The 23,067-nt window shown below is 39.1% G+C and overlaps 1 protein-coding gene across 1 annotated transcript in view; it reads right to left on the bottom strand.

The window, feature by feature from the left end:
• Nucleotides 1–23,067, bottom strand: part of SI (sucrase-isomaltase) — a 152,910-nt gene that overhangs the window by 51,807 nt on the left and 78,036 nt on the right. Inside the window, exons 32-36 of the mRNA XM_065410672.1 lie at nt 21,121–21,228; nt 18,904–18,966; nt 16,757–16,891; nt 13,925–14,009; nt 12,664–12,802 (exon numbers count right to left, since the gene is read on the bottom strand). Coding sequence (XP_065266744.1) covers nt 12,664–12,802; nt 13,925–14,009; nt 16,757–16,891; nt 18,904–18,966; nt 21,121–21,228 — 530 coding nt within the window. The remainder of the gene's footprint in view (nt 1–12,663; nt 12,803–13,924; nt 14,010–16,756; nt 16,892–18,903; nt 18,967–21,120; nt 21,229–23,067) is intronic.

Below are 23,067 nucleotides of genomic sequence, written 5' to 3' on the forward strand. Positions count from 1 at the left end.
CGTCCTCATGACACGGGGTCAACTGCCGCCGCTCCCCAGTCGACTCCGCTTCCGCCTCTCGACGCGGTGGAGTACAGGAGTCGATGGCAGAGGGATCGGAAATTGATTTATCGTGTCTACACTAGACGTGATAAATCAATCCCCACCCGCCGATCCGGTGGGTAGTGTAGACGTACCCTTAGAAACTTGCACCATGGGCAGGGGCTCCACTGGGTGAGGTGTGGAGGTGGGTGAGAGAAAACACAGAAACTGACAACAGACAAGAACAGAGAGACAGAGGCAAAATGCAAGAAAGCCAAGAAGTAGCCTGTGAGCACAATGTGACCCTGGAAAAGCTAGTGATAGCTTTTGGGTTTGTTGGCTAAAGAGTCTTGAGGCTGTATGCTAAGAAACTGCTCTTTTCCTCCTGTGTTTGGAGAAGCAGAACTTCATACATACTTTTAAAATAAACAACATTGCATCAAAGAGAATACCAGCCTCCATCAATTTTCACTTCCAACTAGAATATACCCAGGGCCCTGAAATTTGACTAGCCACTCAGACTGAAAAGGGGCTAAACTTCTGTAAAAGAAAGTCTTGTGCCACTGCAATCTACTCTACTAAAATTCTTTGGGGGTGGGGATGGGATTTAAAATGGATAAAAGAGAATTGGTAAATATAAAATATTTAGATTTTCAATACGCTTTTGACAAAATCCCTCATTAAGGAAACTGAAAGACAACTCCCCTCATTCAGATGGGCAAGGAGGGCTGCTAGCCCCTGGAAGCAGTTTTTCCAGTCTTGCCTGCCTCCTTTCCAGCTGGGAGAGGTGGGCTGAGGTGACCCTGCCCAGCCTGGGCTGTTAAGAGGGTACCTGCATCTTGCTCAGCAGAGGCAGCCTGTCCAATCATGCCTCCTTCCTCTCAATGCACTAAAAACCTATGCCCATTGCCACAAGATATCACAGAGTCCAAGCAGCTGCAGTGTTAAACACAGATGCATTAGGGCAAACCAATTACTAGCTGACAAGGTTAGGAAGAAATTTCCCCTACGGGTTGGTTATTGCATAACTGTCCATTTTGAGTATTCCTCTGAAGTCTCAGATATTAGCCTCTGTTCTGATAGCAGAGTAGATGGGTCACGGGTCTGACCTCCTTGGACAATTCCTATGATCCTATGCAACATTGTGAACACATACTGTGAATCATTATACAAAAATAATAATAAAGTACTAGTTTAAAAGCTACACTGATGAAATCACATTGCTTTCTAATGCTATCTTCACAATAATAGCCTGAACAGCTGCTTCAATAAGGCACTGTTTATTTTTTTTTCTTCTGCAGGATTTACAGCTTTAGTGACATTATAATTACAGTGAAAACACACAAGTCACTTAAATTACCATAGTAATTAAACTAGACTAATGCATTGTAATTATTTCTTCCAAGATAAACAGTAAGTTTTCTAGTATCTTCTACTTCTTTGTCATGTATTATCAAACACTTTCATACTCTGCTTGTATTACTCTATTTGTAGAGTGACTTGGAAATTGCACATAGTGCTGTAAACATAAAGAAAGTATATGTCAAGAAAAGTGTCTTTATGGGACTACAAACGTGTAAAGTTAAGTGTGTGCTTAATTGCCTTGCTGGATTAGGTTGAGAGTCCTCAGTACTTTGCAAGATTGACCCTGATACACACCTGAACATCAGTTATATGTGATGTAACAAAAATCTAATTTAACCTGAAAGTCTATGACTGGCTGCTACATTTTACTTTTAAAGACTTTGTTTATTGAGTCTGCCTGAAAGTCTAGTTAATAGAGGATTGCAGTAAATCAACATAGAGGCTATAAAGGGCAGCCAAGAGACTAACACACTATCTAAACATTCTCAAAACAGGTTAGGGAGGTCAAGTAATGTAAAAAGTTGGTGTTCGTGTTGAGGTTATGCGACTATGTGGATGTTGTGATTTCTGAATTTGCTCCTTGGCTGATCTAGTTAATGGTAGTTTAGGTACAAGTGATCATGACTTGATCACATTTATCATGTGCAAGCAGAATAAAGTCCAGACTACTACTATATCTACTTGGTGCTTTAATGTGCCATTTTCAGAAAGCTGGGGAAAAAATGTGAGTCAAATCAGCTGGGGGGAAGAATTTCATCAGAAAAATGTAAATGATAATTGGGAATCACTAAGACCACCTTACTAGATGCTTAAAAAGCCACAATCCCACACCTGAGGAATAAGGCTGTGCTAGTTTTAAAAAATGGAGGTGAAGTGAAAACAGTGGTTAAAAAAAAAAAAAAGACTAAAACACAGAAATACATAATAAATGGAAGAAAGGGGAAGCTGATAATAATTAATATAAATCAGAAGTTAGAAACTGTAGAAAACTGATAAGGAAAGCCAATGGACACAAGGACAAATTTATAGCCATCAAAGCTAAGGACAATAGGGAGTATTTTAAATATATTAGGAACAAAAATAACCGACAGTGGTATTGGTCATTACTAGATAGACATGGTAGAATTATCAATAGTAATGCAGAAAAGGCAGAAATATCCAATAATATATCTGTTCTATATTTGGTGAAAACACAGATGATATAGTGTCATCGTATGGTGATGATAACACTCTTTCCATTCCACTAGTATCTCTAGAGGACGTTAAACAGAAGCTACTAAAATTAGGTAGTTTTAAATCAGCAGGTCCAGATCACTTGCATTCAAGAGTTTAAAAAAAGATGGCTGAGGACTTCATTGGACCATTATTGCTGATTTGTAATAAGCCTTGGAGCAGTGGGAAAGTTCCAGAAGCCTGGAAGAAAGCGAATGTTGTGCTAATATTTAATAAGGGTAGACATGATGACTTGGGTAATGACATCAGTCCCAGGTAAGATAATGGAGTGGCTAATACAGATCTTGATTAATGAAGAACTAAATGAGGGTAATGTAATTAATGCAAACCAACATGGGTTTTTTGAAAATAGATCCTGTCAAACCAACGTAATATCTTTTTTTGATGAGATTACAAGTTTGGTTGATAAAAGTAACAGTGTTAACATAATAGGCTTAGACTTCTGTAAGGCATTTAACTTGGTACTGCATAACATTTTGATTAAAAAACTAGAACAAATATAAAATTAACATAGCACACATTAAATGGATTAAAAACTGGCAAATTGATGGGTCTCAAAATGTAACTGTCGATTGGGAATCGTCATCAAGCAAGTCTATTTCCAGTGAAGTCCTGCAGGAATCATTTCTTGATTCTACACTATTTTAACATTTTTATCAATGACCTGGGAAAAGTTTGCAGCGGACACAAAAATTAGGGAAGTAGTAAATAATGATGAGAAAAGATCGCTGATTCAGAGTGATCTAGATTACTTGGTAGACTGAGCGCAAGCAAACCACATGAATTTAATACAGCTAAATATAAATGTATACATCTAGGAACAAAGAATGTAGGCCATACTTAAACAACGGGGGACTATATCCTGGGAAGCACTAACTCTGAAAAAGATTTGGGGCTGTGGTGGATAATCAGCTGAACACGAGCGCCCAATATGAGGCTGCGGCCAAAAGAACAAATGCGATCCTGGGATGCATAAACAGGGGAATCTCAAGTAGGAGTAAAGAGGCTGTTTTACCTCTGTATTTGGCACGGGTGTGACCACTCCTGGAATACTGTGTCCAGATCTGGGGTTCACCGTTCAAAAAAGATAGTGATAAGAGGGTTCAGAGAAGAGCCACAAGAAAGATTAAAGGATTAGAAAACTTGCCTTATAGTGATAGTCAAGGAACTCAATCAATTTAGCTTAACAAAGAGAAGGGGTAACTTCACTATAATCTATAAGTACCTAAATGGGGAACATATATGTAATAATGGGCTATTCAATCTAGCAAAGAAAGGTGTAACATGATCCAATGGCTAGAAGTTGAAGTTTAACAAATTCAGATGGGAAATAAGGCACAAATTTGTAATGGTGAGAGTAATTAACCATTGATACAGTTTATCAAGGGTTGTGGTGGACTCTCTATCACTGACAATATTTAAATCAAGACTGGATGTTTTTTCTAAGGCCTGGTCTACACTGGGGGGGAGGGGGGGTGGGGCTGTTGATCTAAGTTACGCAACTTCAGCTACATGAATAACGTAGCTGAAGTCGACATATTTAGACCTACTCACCGCGGTGTCTTCCCTGTGGTGGGTCACCCGCTGCCGCTCCCCCGTCAACTCTGCCTGCGCCTCTCGTGGCAGTGGAGTACAGGAATCGACAGGAGAGAGCTTGGGGGTTGATTTATCACGTCTAGACTAGACACGATAAATCGACCCCCACTGGATCGATCGCTGCCCGCTGATCTGGCAGGTAGTGTAGACACCCTAAAACATCTGCTCCAGGAATTATTTTTGAGGAGCTCTATGTCCTGTGCTATACTGTAGGTCAGACTAGATGATCACAACAGTTCCTTCTGGCCTTAGAATCTATGAACTACAAAAAACAAAAGTTGCAATTTGAGCGCTACAAAATCATAAATGGAAACTCCGTTTTGGAGGCCATTGCCTAGAGAGTACTGCTGAATGGAGATTAAGGTATCTTGTTTACCCATAGAACAGTTACAGTTTGGATAGAGGCAATGGTGAAGTGGAGGGCAGGCACACTTGTCCTCAGTTTTTTTTTCCGAGAGTTAGAGCCTTTTTGGGTGATGACATAGGGGGTCTAAGACTCAGGTTTGAAACACCTAAACTTTCTCGAAGGGCCAGCTCAGCCATTTATATGAATGTGAGAGAGAGAGAAACTGAGTTCCATGCAATTTACAGTTTATGCGGGACTTTTAGATGTGAGTTTAAAGAAAGAGATCTTGACTGCTCTTCGCAGACATTGATAAGCCAATGGCACTTCCATCAGGGTAAGCCCTTTGTCTCTGTTGCCCCCGAAGTTTTGTGCACTGCTCTGTATACCAATTAATCTTACACCTTTCCATAGCAAATGTGAATGGATTTCATTGGTGTAGAGCTTTGGGTTTTTCAGAATAAAAAGGTGATATACATATATACATAATGCTCTTATTTTTCTAATCCCTGAATGTGCCGGCAGATTCTTCCATGAACCAGTAACATATTAGGAATTATTGCTTAGTGACTAAAAATGCACGACTCAGGTATCCAGAGAATATGATTTTATAGCCCCAGCTTTCTTATCTTTTGATAAAATGAACTTCAGTATTGCTGCTCCATTCAATAAGTATTTGTACCCAGGTTGCCAACTCTTGTGATTTTACTGTCAGTCTCACAATATTTGATATTATACTTAAAGACCCAATTCTGACAAACAAGTGCTTACTTGAGAATCTCTGCTTTTGTTAAAAAAATAAAGTAAATTTTTAGCCCTTGTGGTTGCAGAGAAAACCTTAAAAAAATGTGACCCGAGTGTACCACAAAGGTTTAAAAACCAGAAGGCAAATAAAAAGAACCCATTTTTAAGATAGTATCTTTAAAACAGGGGGGCTGTGATTGTTAGTACTTTTGTTCTTACATTTTACGGAAGTACTATTGAAAAAGTACCGCCAAACAGTACACTAGTGTAAATAATTACTGATTGCCTATATGTTTTAGAGGTTCATTTTGCTGAAATGCTTTTGTTATCCTGAAGTTTCTTGCTGCCATATGGAGTATGAAAGGCACCAAGATCATCTCTGCTTTACCTTCCCATCTTGTATCACACAAGACCAGGAAAGAATGCTGCAGCTAGCATTTCCTTAGCATTAGGGAAAGAGTAGAGACAACTAGAATATCAAGGGGTCATGGATAGCCAGGGCCCTGATACATCTGTGCACCTGGTGGGGTCAAGCAGATGGTCCTGTGGGAGGAAATGTTCTCAATTTCTGAAACAGCAATAAGCATCCTCTCTTCCCTAGTCCTCCTGCCTGTGTCTGATCTGTGCTGGCAAAATGCTCAGGAAATAGCTCCAGTCCCCTGTCCCATTCTTTCTTTGAGAAAATGTCAGAATTTTGCCCCTGGATTGTGCAGATGCTGTATAATATAGTCTAACTTGAAGCCATTCCAGAATGATGGCCAGAAAACAACATTCATTAGGTTCATATATATAAGCTATATTGCACCTCCTGATAAGAAAATTGTACTTTGCATCATTATTTCTTGACTCTGATTGCTCCCATGTGTACTACTATGGAACTTCTTTAATTATGATATTACACCATCTTAATGCTGGCATAGAAGATAAATTTGGAACATTTAAGATTTTTAAATAGAGGTTTTGACCATATTTTCAAGTATAAGAAGTGTTTGAATAAACTATCATTTATCTTAGTCATTTCTGCTGTTCAGGTGAAGCTTTTAAAAACGGGGGGAAATCACTAGATTTAATTTTATCCTTAATACTCAGAAGCAATGATAATATTCCCATCAGTGTTAAGTTATCGTCTACAGACAATTTCCAAATTTTACTTTGATTTGGCTGACAGTAAAAGAATCAGAAATTCCTTACTGTCCTGTCAGCAATTCTGCGAGTGCCTTGATTGACAGTGATGCACTGGCATACTACCAAATATAACATCCACTCAGTCAAAAATTCAAGTGGCCTTGATATTTTCTTTCGTTATGGTAATATCAAAGTTACCAAGGGCTTTAAGGTCATTAAGGCCCATAGAAAAATGCTGTTCTTTGCTTGCTCATTGAATTGGAAATGAAACAACCTAGATATATTATCATTAGATCAGACATTATCTAAAATAGGATAGGATATTACTCAGTAAGGAATTAACATATAATAAAGTTCGCCTTGGAACTGAGAAAATAAATTGTTAATGAGAAAGGCTTATGCATATCATTTACATAAAAAGTTCACTAATTTCCCTGTTTAATATTATTTCTTATTTTTTGTTAAGGATGTTAATTCAAGAATGCATATACAGTGCCCTGCATTTAAAATAACAAATTCACATACCGTAGCCTGATATATACCATAAGATCAAAACAATATCAGTGCTATAATTAAAGCAGTACATCATAGCTATACCTGGAAGCAAAAGGTATTTCATATTTTAATTACTTTAATTACTTAGGTTATTGTTGGGTAATTACTGCTCTTAACAGCTGATCAAAATGCTGATGATAGTTCTGTCTTGTAAATGAGCAGCAGAGTGTGCGCTTTTATGATTGACTGATCTTGTTTAAATGCAGAGCACTGTCCCAAGATGGCCTTGGGTAGCTGTCTCATAATAGATATATCAGTTGAAAATGCAGCATGTTGTGTCTGAATGTGTTGGGACAAGAAAAGATTTGATGGCATCTAAATTAAACTATATTAGAAATAGCAACATGACCATCTTCTCTGCTAAAGCCAGGCAGCGATTAAGGTTGCACAACATAAAAATTATATGGATTAAGTCATTAGAATCTGTGTACAACTAATTTTGGCCAGGTAGGTGAGAAAATAATCTTCTGTAATATCAGACTTGGGTAAACTCTTTTTTAAAATGTGACTTGAAAATTGCATCTGCTTGGAGAGGGTGATTGTGAAACTGCTGGACTCAAACCAAGACACTGAGTTTCTGTTGAAGAATTAAATTCAGCAATTGAAAAAAAGATTCTGAAGGACACAAAACAATTTTGCTGCTTCAGATTCCAATTATCAGAGCAGAATCCTCTTTGGTAAGACACACTCATGGGCACCCTATCTCGATTAAGTGGTTGGTGCAAGCAAAAGAAAAGGACAGTCAGCATTATCTATCTGGTGCAATCATCATAGTAACTGAGCAATAAAATATGAGTGAATAAAACCAATCAAGAGTCCAACAAGTAGAATGCATCAGTGGCTCTCAAACTTTTTACCATCAGGCCTCATTTTTGTCAGTCCAAATGAGTTCAGTTCCCATCTTCACTTGTGCTAGTGACAATATTGATATATATCAGCTATTAGTAAAATACTGGCACGCTAAAGTACACACACTCGTAACAGCCTCACTGTCTCACATTTCAGTGAATACGACTTACCAAAGTGTGGAAGGACTGACACAAATTGAAAAAGAGAGTGATCTGCAAACCTCTCCAAGAGGATCACGGGCTCCTGCCACCTAGAATCTCCCATTCTGCCACTGTCCCTTCCTCAGTTTGTCTCCTTTGAGTCCCCAGCTATTGCCGCCTATAGCTCCTGACCTCTTTAATTCCCTCTTAGCAAATATGACAGCTGCCTTCTTGGTCAATATCAGAGACTGAATCAGGGATCGCCTGAAATAAAAAGCAGACGTCTCTACAGCTTGAGATAAAGAGCCAAGCTCACTAGCAGAAGGTTCTAACAGACCATATCCTCTGGAGATTATGCACAGAGGAGATCACCACATACACCAGGTATGTCTACACTGCAGAAAAAAAACCCACAGCAGTGAATCTCAGAGTCTGGGTCGATTGACTTGGGATCACACTATGGGGCTGAAAATAGCAAGTGTAGACATTCCTGTTTGGGCTGGAACCCAGGCTTTGAAGCTCACTCCCACGGGGTTGGGGAAGGGAATGTTGCAGTGTAGACATACCCACTGACTATGAATTACACAAGGCCCTATGGCAGCCATCTTGTCACCCCCTTCTCCTTACTGTTCTCTACTCAAAGCTGGCTAGGCAAGAGCAGGGCATTCTTGTAGGTATTACTAGTGACGCGCAACCCCTGGTTGGAGAAACTGTGTTGGCCGTGAAAGAGAGAGAGAGAGAGTAGTTAGAGCTACAACAAACAGACAGAAAATCTTGCTATCATCTTCCACTTAGCTGGTCTTGCAAGGCTAGACTAAAGCTTGCACTTAAAAAAAATATTTTGTAAAGACGTAATAATTATTTTAAAATCCCAATATCTACAAAAAATAATAAATTTGAGCTTTTGCTTTTTTTTAGTCTTAATGATTTCATATGTTCTCTGCAACCATAAGTGCTATAAACTTATTTGTTTTTAAATGAATGCTGAGGTTCTCAAGTAACCATATAATTCCATGCCTGAAGACTCTGTAGCCTAGCCTAGCAATATGGAGGACTGATTCTCCTTTTCCATTAAAACACCCCTCTGTTGCAGGGAAGGGTATATATGGACCTCTGTGAGTGGGTGGCAGAGCACCATCCATCTATATAGGTACTCATATGACCTTCATCATGGTAGTAGCTGAATGCCTCATAATCTTTAATGTATTTATTCTCACAACATATCTGTGAGGTAAAGTAGTGCTGTTGTTCCCATTTTACAGATGAGATGTGTCTATCAGGACACAAGACCTAGGTAAGGAGGTTGTGGAGTTGGTGGAAGGGAAGGAGAGTCCGAGGAGTTTCAGGAGTGAGTGGATGATAGGGAGGAAGCTAGGGGTGCAGCTGGTTCCCTCTATAGCTAAGAGCAGAGGCAGTGCTCTGGTTGCACCTTTCCCTCAGGTAGAGAAAGTACTTCTTCCAGTACTCTTCCTGATGACCTTTCAGAGGTCACCTGACAGGAGAGAAAACTTTTTCAGGGAGACAGGGTCTCTCAGGTATGGTCACTGCAGAGAAAAGAAAGAATAGCACCATCCCCACCTTACTATGGAGAGGTCTAGTGAGTCATCAACTTTGCTGTGAGAGGCTGACTAAGATAGGGAGATAGCAAATCCATATCTCTCAGCGAGATTTTTGAGGAGGTCTTGGTTTCTGCTGGAAAACCTCCAGTTACTTCAGAGAAGGTCTGTCATGGACTGGACAGAATTAGAAAGAGAACACAAAGGCAATAGAGAGGTTTGTCCAAGAAAATGGTATGACTGGATGCTTTTTAAAAAAACTCTGGGAAAGAAGTCAACCTGTCAAATGGCCAGGAGAAAAAATAGAGACCTAAAGTTATTGGTCACTGACTCGAGTGATCTGGATGTAGGGAATACAGGTAATTTTTCTAGTATAGACCAGAGCGTAGATGCTGTAAACCTTGTGTACGTACCTATTTTTATTAATGATACCTGATCTTTTGTTTTCAACTTCCTGTTATGCATTATGCATATTGAAATACAAAGCTACTTTACCGTGCTCCTAATCTCTCAGCTACGTCTTCCAGCAGTAAACAGCTTTCACGCAGTACCTACACACATACATACACTTGTAAGATTGTTTCCCATTGATGTAACACCCAACAATAGAAAAGTACAGTATGGGGTAAAGGACTAGATTTTGTTTAAAGGCACAGGTGATCATAGAAACATAAGATACTGAAAGAGGTTTGTTTTGGTTTTCTATTTAAATACCTGCTTTGGCTGAACACTATTTTCTTCCAATAGACAGTGCAAGTCAGCAACAACAGTGTCACTTGAAATTCTGCTCAGAGGAAAGAGATCCCAACTTCTTGAAAGCCTACAGCTTTTTTCTCTTTTCTCAACTATTAGCACTAGGCAAACACTGTCATGAGACAAATACATAAACCTAGTCCATTTGTCCTTGACATGTATGGTACTTGCATTAAAAAATGTGTTACATTTTCCAGCTTCTGACTCCAATTAACTGTGCTCTTACAAGCTGTTTCTGGATCCTTTCAGTCTGCCCTTTGTGTAAACCTCATGTTAGATGAAAAGCATACTGCCAAGCAAGAAACTTCAGAAGTGTGATGTGTGAAACAGAAAGATATGAGAAAAACTATAAAGGAAACTATGAAGAGAGAAATACAAAACAAAGCAAGCTGCATTACACATTAGACTGTGTTTCTTTTTGTGGTGAGAGAATCAGTCATATGGATGTGAATTCTTCATCCTCAGTACATGCATGGGGTTGACTTGAAAATGGATGCAGAATGCAAGCAGTGATTTGTTAGGTATTTCCCCACTCTTCCCTTACAGAGCTACCTTCAACTGCTAATATTCCCGCGGATACCAAAGTCAGCCCAGTGTGGGAGTAAGGAATGCAAAAGTGGCTTTAACTCACATTTACAATACCCTGATCCTACACCCCTTCAAACACTATGCTGGTCCCAACTTTAAAATTAAAGCAGGAATGATCTAATTTACACTGGCTGCCAACAGCCCCCAAAAGGCTGTTACAGCAGCTGGGGATAGCCAGGCTTATGGGCACCCTCTTTCCCTTTGCCAAGGTTGCCACACTGAGGATGCCCTTATAAAGAGGCACCAGCTATGTCAAATTTACGGTTGCTTTGCACAACTGAAGTTTCTCCTGGCAAAGCTGCCATAGTAGCTTTACGCCATCCCCTCCTGTGGGCCAGTCCCTCCCGGACACAAAAGAAAACATGCAAGTTATGTGTCAGGGCAGAGTTGGGGTGGGAAGAGAGTATTTCAGTGTGGCAACGGCTATATTAAAGACAGGGCTGAAACACATTGGAAACCTTTCCAGGCAGAGTAAGTCAGAACATCACTGTGGCTGTGAAGACTGAGCTCATAATATTACGCTGGTGACACAACGAAAGCCATAGAAGTCTCCAGGTTACTGCTAAACTCAACACCACCAGTCAGTCATGCTCCTTTTATATTTGAAACAATTAATCTTTCATGTCAGGAACAAAGAGGAGCAGACAAAACAGAGTATAATTTAAAAATGATATGGTGGGTCACCGATATAAATAGCTGGACACAAAACATTAATTTGAAGCACATTTTGCCCAAGTCAAAGTAAAAAGAAAACAGAGAGTCACATGCTTCATAGCTTCTGTAGACCAAGCTCACTGCACACGTTAGGGGCTCCTTGCTTCACTCCATGTCTCCCCACAAGCTCTCTATGTACTTCTTCCCATCCCTCTCTATTGAAGGGAGTCCCTGCAACTCCCTCTGCTCCCTCCCTCATGCCTGGGGCTCTGAGTCCCCCATTCCCTCCCTCTCTGGCAGGGGCTCTGTGTTCCCTCACTACCCCTTTCCACCAGAGTCCTCCAGAGCCTGCAGCTCTGCATGTGCCCCTATTCTCCGTTTCTCCCCATACCAGGCTTGCTCAATCCCCCATGTCCAAGGCTGTGTGCCCCTATTCTCCCATTATCGCCTGTCACATGGCATGGGCTTTGCATGAACCCACCATTCCCTCCTTCTCCCTATTTTCCCGCCACACGACACCGGGGCCCCCTATTCTCCCTCTCTAGACCATGTGTACATACCTGCATTTCACCCCCCCCACAAAACCCCTTCCCCTCACACAATTATTTGTCTTCATTCTGTCTGGGAGAGAACTCTTTCAGGGTGTCAACAAGTTAATCTCTACTGGGAGGATAGGCAGAGATGAGATAGGGGCTAGAAGGCATTAATGGGTATCATCAACCAGTTCTTTGGTCTACAGACTCTTGCAGAGGTGCTTGAAGCTGTGGCTCTGATAAACAGAGGAAAGAGGCTCCATGTGCCTTGCATTTTCCCTCTTTTGGTTTTTCAATTTCCCCGGAATTGATAGGTATTTCTCACTGATGCCTAGAATGTTCCTTGAAATTTTGGAATTGATTGGATGTGGCTTTCAAAAGTTATTGAGTACATATAGACAGGACTGAGCGTATGCCCTTGAAAACGTGGCTAATAAAATATTAGAAGTTTGTAAATTTTACAGAGATGGTGTTTATACTTTGTTGTATTTTTAAAATGTTCCAGTTGCTAACTGTTTCCAAGTATTACTGTCAGTAAAGAGGTGCCTGAATTATTGTAGAACAAAGAGACTAGCTTCTCAAGAGGAGAGAGAAAGAAAACAACTTACTCATAGGTAGGTTTTACTTGTGACCATCCATAGAGATTATGCACATCATAGTGTCTAACAGGGGTTCCATCTGGCAGGATCTGCTCGCTTTCCATGCATAAGGTTTTGTGACTCAATCCAAGTGACCGTGATTCCAAACCTAATGAGAAGGAAGTTTAAATATCTGTATCGTTAAATCATACCAAATCGTTTACCATATTTAACTGCCTGTGTGCAGTGGGCTTTTGTTTAGTTTTGTTTTGCTTTGTTTTTCGTAAGAACACCATTCTAAATTTTCTGACAATTTAGATTTTGAATACTGGCTGTTCCCAGTAATCCTGTATACTAATTTGGAACTACAAAATTACTATAATAATCTCACTGGAGATGCTGTTCTCAGCCTGTATGAACAGGATCTCTTAACTCAGAGGATGCTGCAGATCTTTAGAAGCATCTCTCCACATCATCAATATAACCTGAATAATGGAAAAATATATGTAAGTATTAAGCTAGGGTCAACTACACAAATTAATATTGAGAAACTGTGTATGGAAGAAGTGAAGGAAGAAGTAAGCACATGAGAGAAGTCTACATGAGTAGAACATTCGGAAGAAAATTTTCAACAGCACAAAGGACTTTCAAAGGAAGTTGGGCACCTAACTACCTTTTTGTGCCTTTGAAAATATCCTCCTGGATAACTACTTGTTAAGGTATTCTCTGCTAAAGTCCCATATTTTATAATGGCTCTAGCACAAACTCAGCCAATAGTGTAAAAGCTATGGCCCTGAAGTCTCTAAACTGTGGAATGAAGAAAATTTTTATTTGATTATGAATTCTGTTTTCTCCCAAGCCAGGCTCTGTGATTTTTAAACTGAATTGTTTAAATCAAATCTATTGCTAAAGGTAGGAGGTAGGGAAAATATTTTCTAAATACTTGAAACTGAACTGCATTGTTCATGTGAAGAAACAAAGTAATCTACAGCTAATTTGGGTAAAATACTTGGAGCCATTTTTTCAAACATGCCTAGACTTAGGCCTCTAAACCCATGTTATGTAGGCACCTAACTAAAAGTGGTTTTATTTTCAGAATTCCTGAGCAAGCACAGCTCCTCATTGCAATCAGGAGTTGTGTATGCACAGAATCTCTGAAAAAATCAAGCCCCTTTTATTTAGCTGCTAAATAAGGCATCGGAGTTTGACAATTTTGGGCCCAGATGAAGTCTAAGTGAATGATACAATAACCAGAGTCACTACGGAAGTACAAGATAGTTACTATACTTACTGGGCATATAGGGAGGATTGTTTAGATCTGTGTTTCTACAGCCTTCGACTGATCCATGAACAAAGCTTGCTGGTTCATTCATGTCCTAAAAACGTAAAGAAAAAATAAACATTTTAAAATGAATTTTGTTTGTTTCAATGATGCAACATATTAAATGTTATTTTGCAAAGTGATGCATAATAAAACTCCTTCAAGAGCATTTACAGTTGCATTTTTTAACATTAGCGTTTCAGCCAATTTACATTTTCTTGACATGATAGTGATCAAAATTTATATTTGTAAAAAAAGAAATGGAAAGGAAAAACAATACACCTGACTGAGATCTAATATGCAAGGCTCTAGCTTGCAACAGTTTGTTTATGATCAATTTATAACCCCCTGAAAATGCAAGGTTACAATGGATCTACTGATAAACCCAGCTACGAAGATACTGACAGAATAGTTTCCTCCAGGGCAGATCCTCTGAACTCACAGACACTTTTGGGAAGCTCCTTCTTAGTTATTGGAACAGAGGTTTGAACTGGGGTCTCCCACATTCCAGATCAATGACCTAACCAGAGGCCTGGCTATAAAGTGAGAGTGACTCTTTCTCTGGCCCAATGCCTATTTCATTATTTATATACTGTGGAACAGTTTCAACAGGAAAGCTTGAGCAAACCTAACCCACAGTCCAGTGGTTAGGTCTCCTCTTCTGAGACATAGGAGCTGAGGGTTCAAATCCCTGTTCCACATCAGACACAGAGATGAAATAAACATGGGTCTGCCACAGCCCAGGTGAGTGCCTTAAACCACTCAGCTATTGTGAGAAAGGGCTTAAATTCAAATATGTGCTTAAGTGCTTTCCAGAACTGCTGCAATAGTTTATCACTGGGAATACACAGGAGTGCTGCCTGCAGAGGTTGATGATCGGATACAGTGGATCAATGCATCTTCCAAACACAGACACCTCTCTTCTTATCGAGTAATGCATACTTTTTGGTATGTGTTCCCCTTTCTGCATGACTCTGGCAGAGCAGAGATTACAGTCACATTTCTTTGTGGCAAGTTCCCCAGTGACAGACTGTCAGGATCTTGTGGAAGGGTTATGCCAGCAGAAACTGGTATAGAGCCAAGATGAACCCAGCCCTTAGAGTTAAGGGTGTGATTTTTAAAGGACTCTAATGGAGTTGGGTGGCCATTACCACCATTACTACCTTCCCCTTACGTATTTTGAGAAATCACAGCCTAAATGTTTCTTTTTCAGAGGGCCACCTGAAAAAGAAACTGAGTCTCTGCTGGGAAACTTCCTTAATATCCTGCTTCCTAGAAATGAAAGCATAGATACAGGTATAGCTAGAAAGTCTCCAGGGAAATAACAAATTCTGTGATGGGATCCTTGAGATGTGGCCCATGGTAATTATTGAAGGTATTGGACTAATTTTTAAACAAACTCTTATATATTAACTGAAAAGGCTAATTTTGTACATAGATAGATAAGTTATTCATCTCTGACCTTCAAAATGTGTACTAGTTTGTGTGGCCTTGGTTGGTACATTATGTTGTCCACTGGTTAAAATAATACAAGAAGGGTGGCTTTATTGAAAGATACCAAACATTTTACTGGATGGCTAGGTATTTCTCTTCTTTGAGACAATAATATATTAACATTAGATATCTCCCACAGCTATTGCATGTCTATTCCATTTTAGAAACAAACAAAACACTCCATCTAGCATCGTTCTGCAGTTGTCCAGCAGAGATGGCAGTTGTAGCAAACTGTTTGGGAGACTTGTGCTGTGGACAAGTATTTACAAGAAAAATCATCCTAAAAGTGATATTTAAATGGGGGGGGAGGGAGGATCGAGATAATGTTATTTAGGTAATGAAATTAAAATATATCAATAATAAAAGAATTAGGACCTGCTCTTCAGCAGATAATGTTGTATTAACAAAACAGCTAATTTTTGACCATCAGTAACATATTCCGAATAAATTCAACTGAACAACTTCTCCATGCTTACTTTCTGAGAGGAATGGGATGTGAAAAGGAGTTAAGCATGATTGGATTTAACACAGAATTCTTTGAATCACAAGTTATTATGGGAAAAGTCAGTCAGATAAACTTTCATATTTTTAATTTCTTATGCTGAGGGAGAGTGTAACCTTCATAATTGTGTGAGGTGATCATTCTACTGCATATCAGAGCAAAATATGCAGCATGCAACAACCACTCCAGACCCTGGCACGAGAGAACATTGTAATGGAGCTTGTGAGATCCATCACAAACTGAGGAGGTCTCTCCAACCCCACTGTCCTTAACACACAGCAGCAAGTAAGCGAACCCACTGAATTTGCAGGTGGGATTAACATGCAGGTTTCCATGGTAATTTGGGCTCTGCCAATGAGGTTATAGAGCTAATCTGCTACAGCTATATCAAGACAACATGTTATTTTTCAATGGGTCCAAACTAAAACCATGGACATGAGTCCCACCAAATTGGAGGGAGTGTAGACTTGCAGTATAAACATTGTGCTTGGCCCCTATCTCTATAATGCGCAAACCCTAAACCCTGAATCTGGACAGGCCAAACTTCAGGAAGTTTTGATCCAGAACTGGCTCTGAACTTTGAGTGTCAGGCACATCTCCACATTCTTCAAGACTTAGAACCAACTCCTACAAATGCTAAAAAACAGTTTCAGTCATTTAAAATACTTTTTTACTTCAGCAGGATTTTCCTACAGTTTCAGTAATTTAAAATACTTTTTTACTTCAGCAGGATTTTCCTATAATTATTAAAACCAAAGGTAAACAAAAAACGTAACTATAACACAGAAAAAAATATATACACTTACAATCCACAAGCCATCAAACTTCACACTTTTCTCTGGTTGATTTGGGTTAGTGTGGTATTCTCTTATTTCTCTTTGCCACCACTGAGCTGTGGTGTTGCGGAAGAAATCTGGGAAAGCTGCATAAGCTCTGTATAGCTGTAAAAGTAACAGACAACATAGAGAGAAAGATACAGATTATTGAGATGGAATAACTGGATTTCCAACCATGCAAATTTTGCATGGTTTCTGATTTCCTAGGTAATGGTTTGTACAGTTCTAACTATAAACGCCATTTTCTGTAATTCTTAACACAAAGTGCTTGCAACCCCTCCCAGCTTGGTGTCATCTGCAAATTTTATGAGCACATTCTCCACTCCATTATCCAAGTCATTAATGGAAATATTGAATCGTACCAGACCCAGGACTGACCCCTGTGGTACCCCACTAGATATGGCTCCCCAGTTTGACAGCGAACCATTTATAACTACTCTTTGAACACTGTCTTTCAACTGGTTGTGCACCCCACTTGATAATAATTTCACCTAGTCTGCATTTCTCTAGTTTGGTTACTTTTGAGCTATAATAGGAACATAAAAAAATAAGAAGGGTTATATGTCAATGTGCATTTTAGGTTTTTCTTTAAAAATAAATGTGGATCATTATTCCATTTTTAACCCCTTCTGGAATTTCTAAATGCGTAAACTGAGGCACAGAAAGGCAGAGTGAATTGTGACAAACACCACTCCAAATCTGTGCAGAGCCCGGAAACTAACCTAACAGTTCTGACTCTTAGAGTCTGATTTGCATTTACACAAAGACCTCTTTACAATGCTCTAGCCTTAGATCAGAAATGTACACTCACTTTAAGCCCCTTTACGTTGCCAGAGCCTAAATGAGCACCAATGGCTCAGATATTATGGAGATGGGCAGTAGTATAAACCCCCTAAAATAGAATGGCATAACTAGACTTAATGTAAATGAAAATCAGGTTCTTACCCTCTGCTCTAACCCCTAGATAACACACACTTTTTATCAGATTGTGTCTGATCATACTAGTTACTCGGGGCCCAGAGAGATAATTTGCCTAGAGAGGCAAAACTTAACGTCAGTGAGACTATTCTTGAATAGGGAAAAAGATGATGTGCTCAATGAATGTGAGGACAACAAAGGATTATAATCTAGCCATATAAATGGGAGATTTCATAGCAAATACTTGGTCTGAGCTTTTCAATTATATGTGTTTATCATATTAATTTTAATATTTTGACTAGTTCACTATTTTACACTTAACTGAGTATAGATCTTAATTTTGCATGGGTTCAAAACCTACAAGGAGTTATTTGCCCTGAACTCCTACTGAAGTCAACTAAGGGTGTTGTTATAGAGTTGAGCCTTAAGCACATGATGGGGTAGGACAGGGGTAGGCAACCTATGGATGTGTGCTGAAGGCGGAACGCGAGCTGATTTTCAGTGGCACTCACCACTGCCCGGGTCCTGGCCACTGGTCGGGGGGGGGGGGGGGGGCTCTACATTTTAATTTAATTTTAAATGAAGCTTCTTAAACATTTTAAAAACCTTATTTACTTTACATACAACAATAGTTTAGCTATATATTATAGAGTTATAGAAAGAGACCTTCTAAAAATGTTAAAATGTATTACTGGCACGCAAAACCTTAAATTAGAGTGAATAAATGAAGACTCGGCACACCACTTCTGAAAGGTTGCCAACCCCTGGGGTAGGATAAGCTTTATAAAATATTTAAATGAAACAAACATCACATCAGGGCACTGAATTTTATGAACTGCATGAAGATTTGCTAGGCAAAGACTTATTTTTTCCAATGAAGTATAAAGAAACAAGAAATAAAGTGACACAACATGAATCCCTTTTACAATACATGACAAAGATTGTCATTAGAACAAGAAAAATTGCTAACTTTAAAATGTTGCGGGGCTTGTAAAAGGCTCCAGATTGTCTTTTTTTTCTTAGATGCTATAGTAGATTTGGCTACCCATTTTCTATGTCTCTACCTCACCTGTTAAAATAGATTACATTTGATAACTGCTTTGCTACTTTTTTTGAAGAACTCGATACCCCTTCTGTTTTTGCCAATAGATGTCAGTAAGCAATCAAAACATTTCATTGTAGCAATGCAATACACTTACCTTCACTTGAGTGTCCCAGTCTAGCGATTCATTAACAACTACGTTGGGAAAATCTGGCCAAACCTAATAAGAGGAAGGACATTTTAAAAAACAATCATTCTAAATTACACAGGCTGGTACAAAATTTATGACACACACTATGTTTTAGGCACTATGATGGAATTCTAAAAAACAAAGCAGCTGTTTCTCAAAAGCAATACCCTAATCACTCTCTCTACAAAATTTCCTGATCCTCCCTTCATCTCTAATTGCTTTCATGGCCACCATGTCCCACCACACATGATCCTTTCCATGCAGATCATCCCTAAAGCTGATGGATAACCAGATTCACCTTTTCATTGTTCTGCTGCAAATGATACACCATTTTTCATCAGAAAAACATGAACCTCATTTGTGCCAAACTCAAACTTGAAACATAATATTGTATATAATTAACAAGAATTGTGTTCTGTTCTCTGTTTCCAACACTGAAGATTTGGACTTCCTTACAACATGCAGCTATTTCTATTTTGTTTATTAGAGACTACTTTTAAACTGAATTTTAAAAGGAGCCCTTAGGCTCTATAATATATAAATGTCTCTGCATGGAGCATGGCATAGGCTCAACTGTGGTAATACATAGAAAAACCAGTATTCAAGGCATACTGAGTGCCGTGGTGTCTCCTACAAAGGAAATCTCAGAGGATATAGGAAAGTACTTTGTCTCCCTTCAGAACTAAAGACTCCCCAAAACACATCCAAGCCCACAGATCCCTCCAGATCCATGCAGATCTCAGGGAAATCACTAGAGGTCATGGCCATCGTCATGAAAACAATATAGTTCCATACTGCTTCCCAGCTTTCCTACTCTGCCCCTCCAGTTCCCTGACAGGATCAAGGGCTTCTCAATAAGCCAATAGCACTGGAAATTTTGGTCAATAGGATAATTCCACAGTGTGGAGGCAAAAAGTGCCTACGTTGATATTGTGGCAGTCAGCTATAAATAGGAAAGAAATTGCCATGACTATAGAATGGGACATATCCACAGAAGACTGTCCATCACCCAGCCATTTCCTCCTATGCTCGGCCTGCCCCTTCAGCAGCTGCTATGCTGACTCCCATGATTACCTAGATCTTGCATGTTTCCCGCCAGAGAGATCTGCTGCTATGCTCTCTATCTACGGAGCTGGAGGGAACAGTTTGGGTCACAGATACATGGGTGTGACATTTGTACTCCTCTCGTGTGCAGCTGCACCAGATGATGATTAACCCTGTCAGAGGGCAAGATCTCCCTAACAGGAGGGCAACTTTAAATAGCAGCCCCAACTCTACTGATTGAATCAATGCATCTCAGGTGTCCTGGCCCCAACCTCCCACTGGATGGTCCTATCCACTTTCAAGTTACACTGGCCAACTCTGGGCCCTCCAGTTGCTTCGGAGGTGCTGACAGCTTGTTCCAATGCAATTCTGCTACACGTGGGCTTACTGCTGCTGGATGCCTGCAGCTGGCTTCCACCAGCAGAATCCAGTCATTGAACTTAGCTAATATTTGTAGATATTTTCCCAAGAGGACTTTACTTTTGCAGGTATACTGTGGGGTGAGAACATGCAAAAGTCATACAAATGGCTATTGTTGGAGAATTCCTATATAATTTGCTATCGGATATAAGTTTTAAGAGGAATACTTTCATTAAAAGAAAACTCTAGCAACCAATGAAAATAAGATCTCTCTCCTACTTATGGAATAGCTTACTGTTCTCTTTGGTTTGTTACTTCCTAGGTTAGATTAATAGAGTTTTAAGGCCAAAATGGACCATTATGATCATCTCGTCTGACTTCGTACATAACACAGGCAAAAGAATCTCACACAAAAATTTCTGAATCAAGACCATAACTTCTCTATCTGCTAAGCATATCTTTTACAAAGATGTCCAGTCTTAAATTCAGGACTTCAAGTGAAAATCCACCATGTCCCAAGGCAAGTTGTTCCACTGGTTAATTATCCTCACTGTTGAAAATGTGCAGCTCACTTCTAGTCTGAATTTGTCTAGCTTCAGCTTCCAATTACTGCATCATCTTATGCTTTTTTCTAGATGATTAAAAAGCTGCTTACTATCAGAAATCTCTTCCCCAGGTAGGTACTTGTAAACCATGATCAAATCACCTCTTAAGCATGCTAATATGATTCATATTTGGAAATAACATCTCTGGTGTTATCAAGTAATCTAAAAACAGTACCTTTCCCCACACAATTTCACTGCTATTGGGCCATTTAATAAAAACATCTTCCTGGACACCTCTTGTGTAGGCTAGATAATTGGTTTCGTTGCCTGAAATGGCTGGATCCTAAAATTAAAGATAAAACAATTTTACATTTGTATGGAGAACAATTTAATACTAGGGCTGTTGATTAATCACAGTTAACTCATTCAATTAACTCAAAAAAATTAATCACGGTTAAAAAAATGAATCGCGATTATTTGCACTGTTAAACAATAGAAAGCCAATTGAAATGTATTACATTTTTGGATGTTTTTCTACATTTTCAAATATATCAATTTCAATTACAACACAGGATACAAGTATACAGTGCTCACTTTATATTATTTTTATTACAAATATTTGCACTATAAAAAACAAAAGAAATAGTATTTTTCAATTCACCTCATAAAAGTACTGTAGTGCAATCTCTTTATCATGAAAGTGCAACTTACAAATAGGTTTATTTGTTATATAACTGCACTCAAAAACAAAGCAATGTAAAACTTTAGAGCCTACGATTCCACTCAGTCCTATTTCTTGTGCAGCCAAACACTAAGAGAAACAAGTTTGTTTACATTTACGGGAGATAATGCTGCTCACTTCTTAATTACAATGTCACCTGAAAGTGAGAACAGGCTGTTGCATGGCACTGTTGTACCTGGCATTGCAAGATATTTACATGCCAGATGCCCTACAGATTCATATGCCTTTTTGTGCTTCGGCCATTGTTCCAGAGGATATGCTTCCATGCTGATGATGCTCGTTAAAAAAAAAAGTGTTAATTAAATGTGTGACTGAACTCCTACCATATATTTCATGTTATAGCAGTTTCGGATGATGACCCAGCACACGTTGTTCATTTTAAGAACATTTTCACTGCAAATTTGACAAAATGCAAAAGAAGATACCAATGTGAAATTTCTAAAGATAGCTACAGCACCCAACCCAAGCTTTAAGAATCTGAAGTGCCTTCCAAAATCTGAGAGGGATAAGGTATGGAGCATGCTTTCAGAAGTCTTAAAAGAGCAACAATCTGATGCAGAAACTATAAAACCCACTAAAAAAGAAAATCAATCTTCTGCTGGTGGCATCTGACTCAGATGATGAAAATTAACATGCATCGGTCTGCACTGCTTTGGATCGTTATCGAGACGAACCTGTCATCAGCATGGACGCATGTCCTCTGGAATGGTGGTTGAAGCATGAAGGGACATATGAATCTTTAGTACATTTGGCACGTAAATATCTTGCAACGCTGGCCACTTACAACAGTGCCACTTGTTCTTACTTTCAGGTGACATTGTAAACAAGCAGCAGGCAGCATTATCTTCTGAAAATATGAACAAACTTGTTTGTCTGAGCGATTGGCTGAACAAGAAGTAGGACTGAGTGGACTTGTAGGCTCTAAAATTTTACATTGTTTTATTTTTGATTGCAAGTTTTTTTTGTACATAATTCTAAATTTGTAGATTCAACTTTCATGATAAAGAGATTGCACTACAGTACTTAGAATATCAGGGTTGGAACAGACCTCAGGAGGTTATCTAGTCCAACCCCCTGCTCAAAGGAGGACCAATCCCCAACTATTTTTTTTTGCCCCAGATCCCTAAATGGCACCCTCAAGGATTGAGCTCACAACCCTGGGTTTAGCAGGCCAATACTCAAACCACTGAGCTATCCCTCCCCCCTTGTATTAGGTGAATTGAAAAATACTTTTTATTTTGTTTATTTTCAGTGCAAATACTTGTAATCAGAAATAAATGTAAAGTGAATACCGTAATTGTATTCGGTGTTGTAATTGAAATCAATATATTTGAAACTGTAGAAAACATCCAAAAATATTTACATAAATGGTATTCTATTATTGTTGAACAGTGTGATTAATCACAATTAATTTTTTTAATCCCGCAATTAATCTCGATT

Source organism: Emys orbicularis, chromosome 9 (genome assembly GCF_028017835.1).
Source record: "Emys orbicularis isolate rEmyOrb1 chromosome 9, rEmyOrb1.hap1, whole genome shotgun sequence".
Taxonomy (NCBI): domain Eukaryota; kingdom Metazoa; phylum Chordata; order Testudines; family Emydidae; genus Emys; species Emys orbicularis.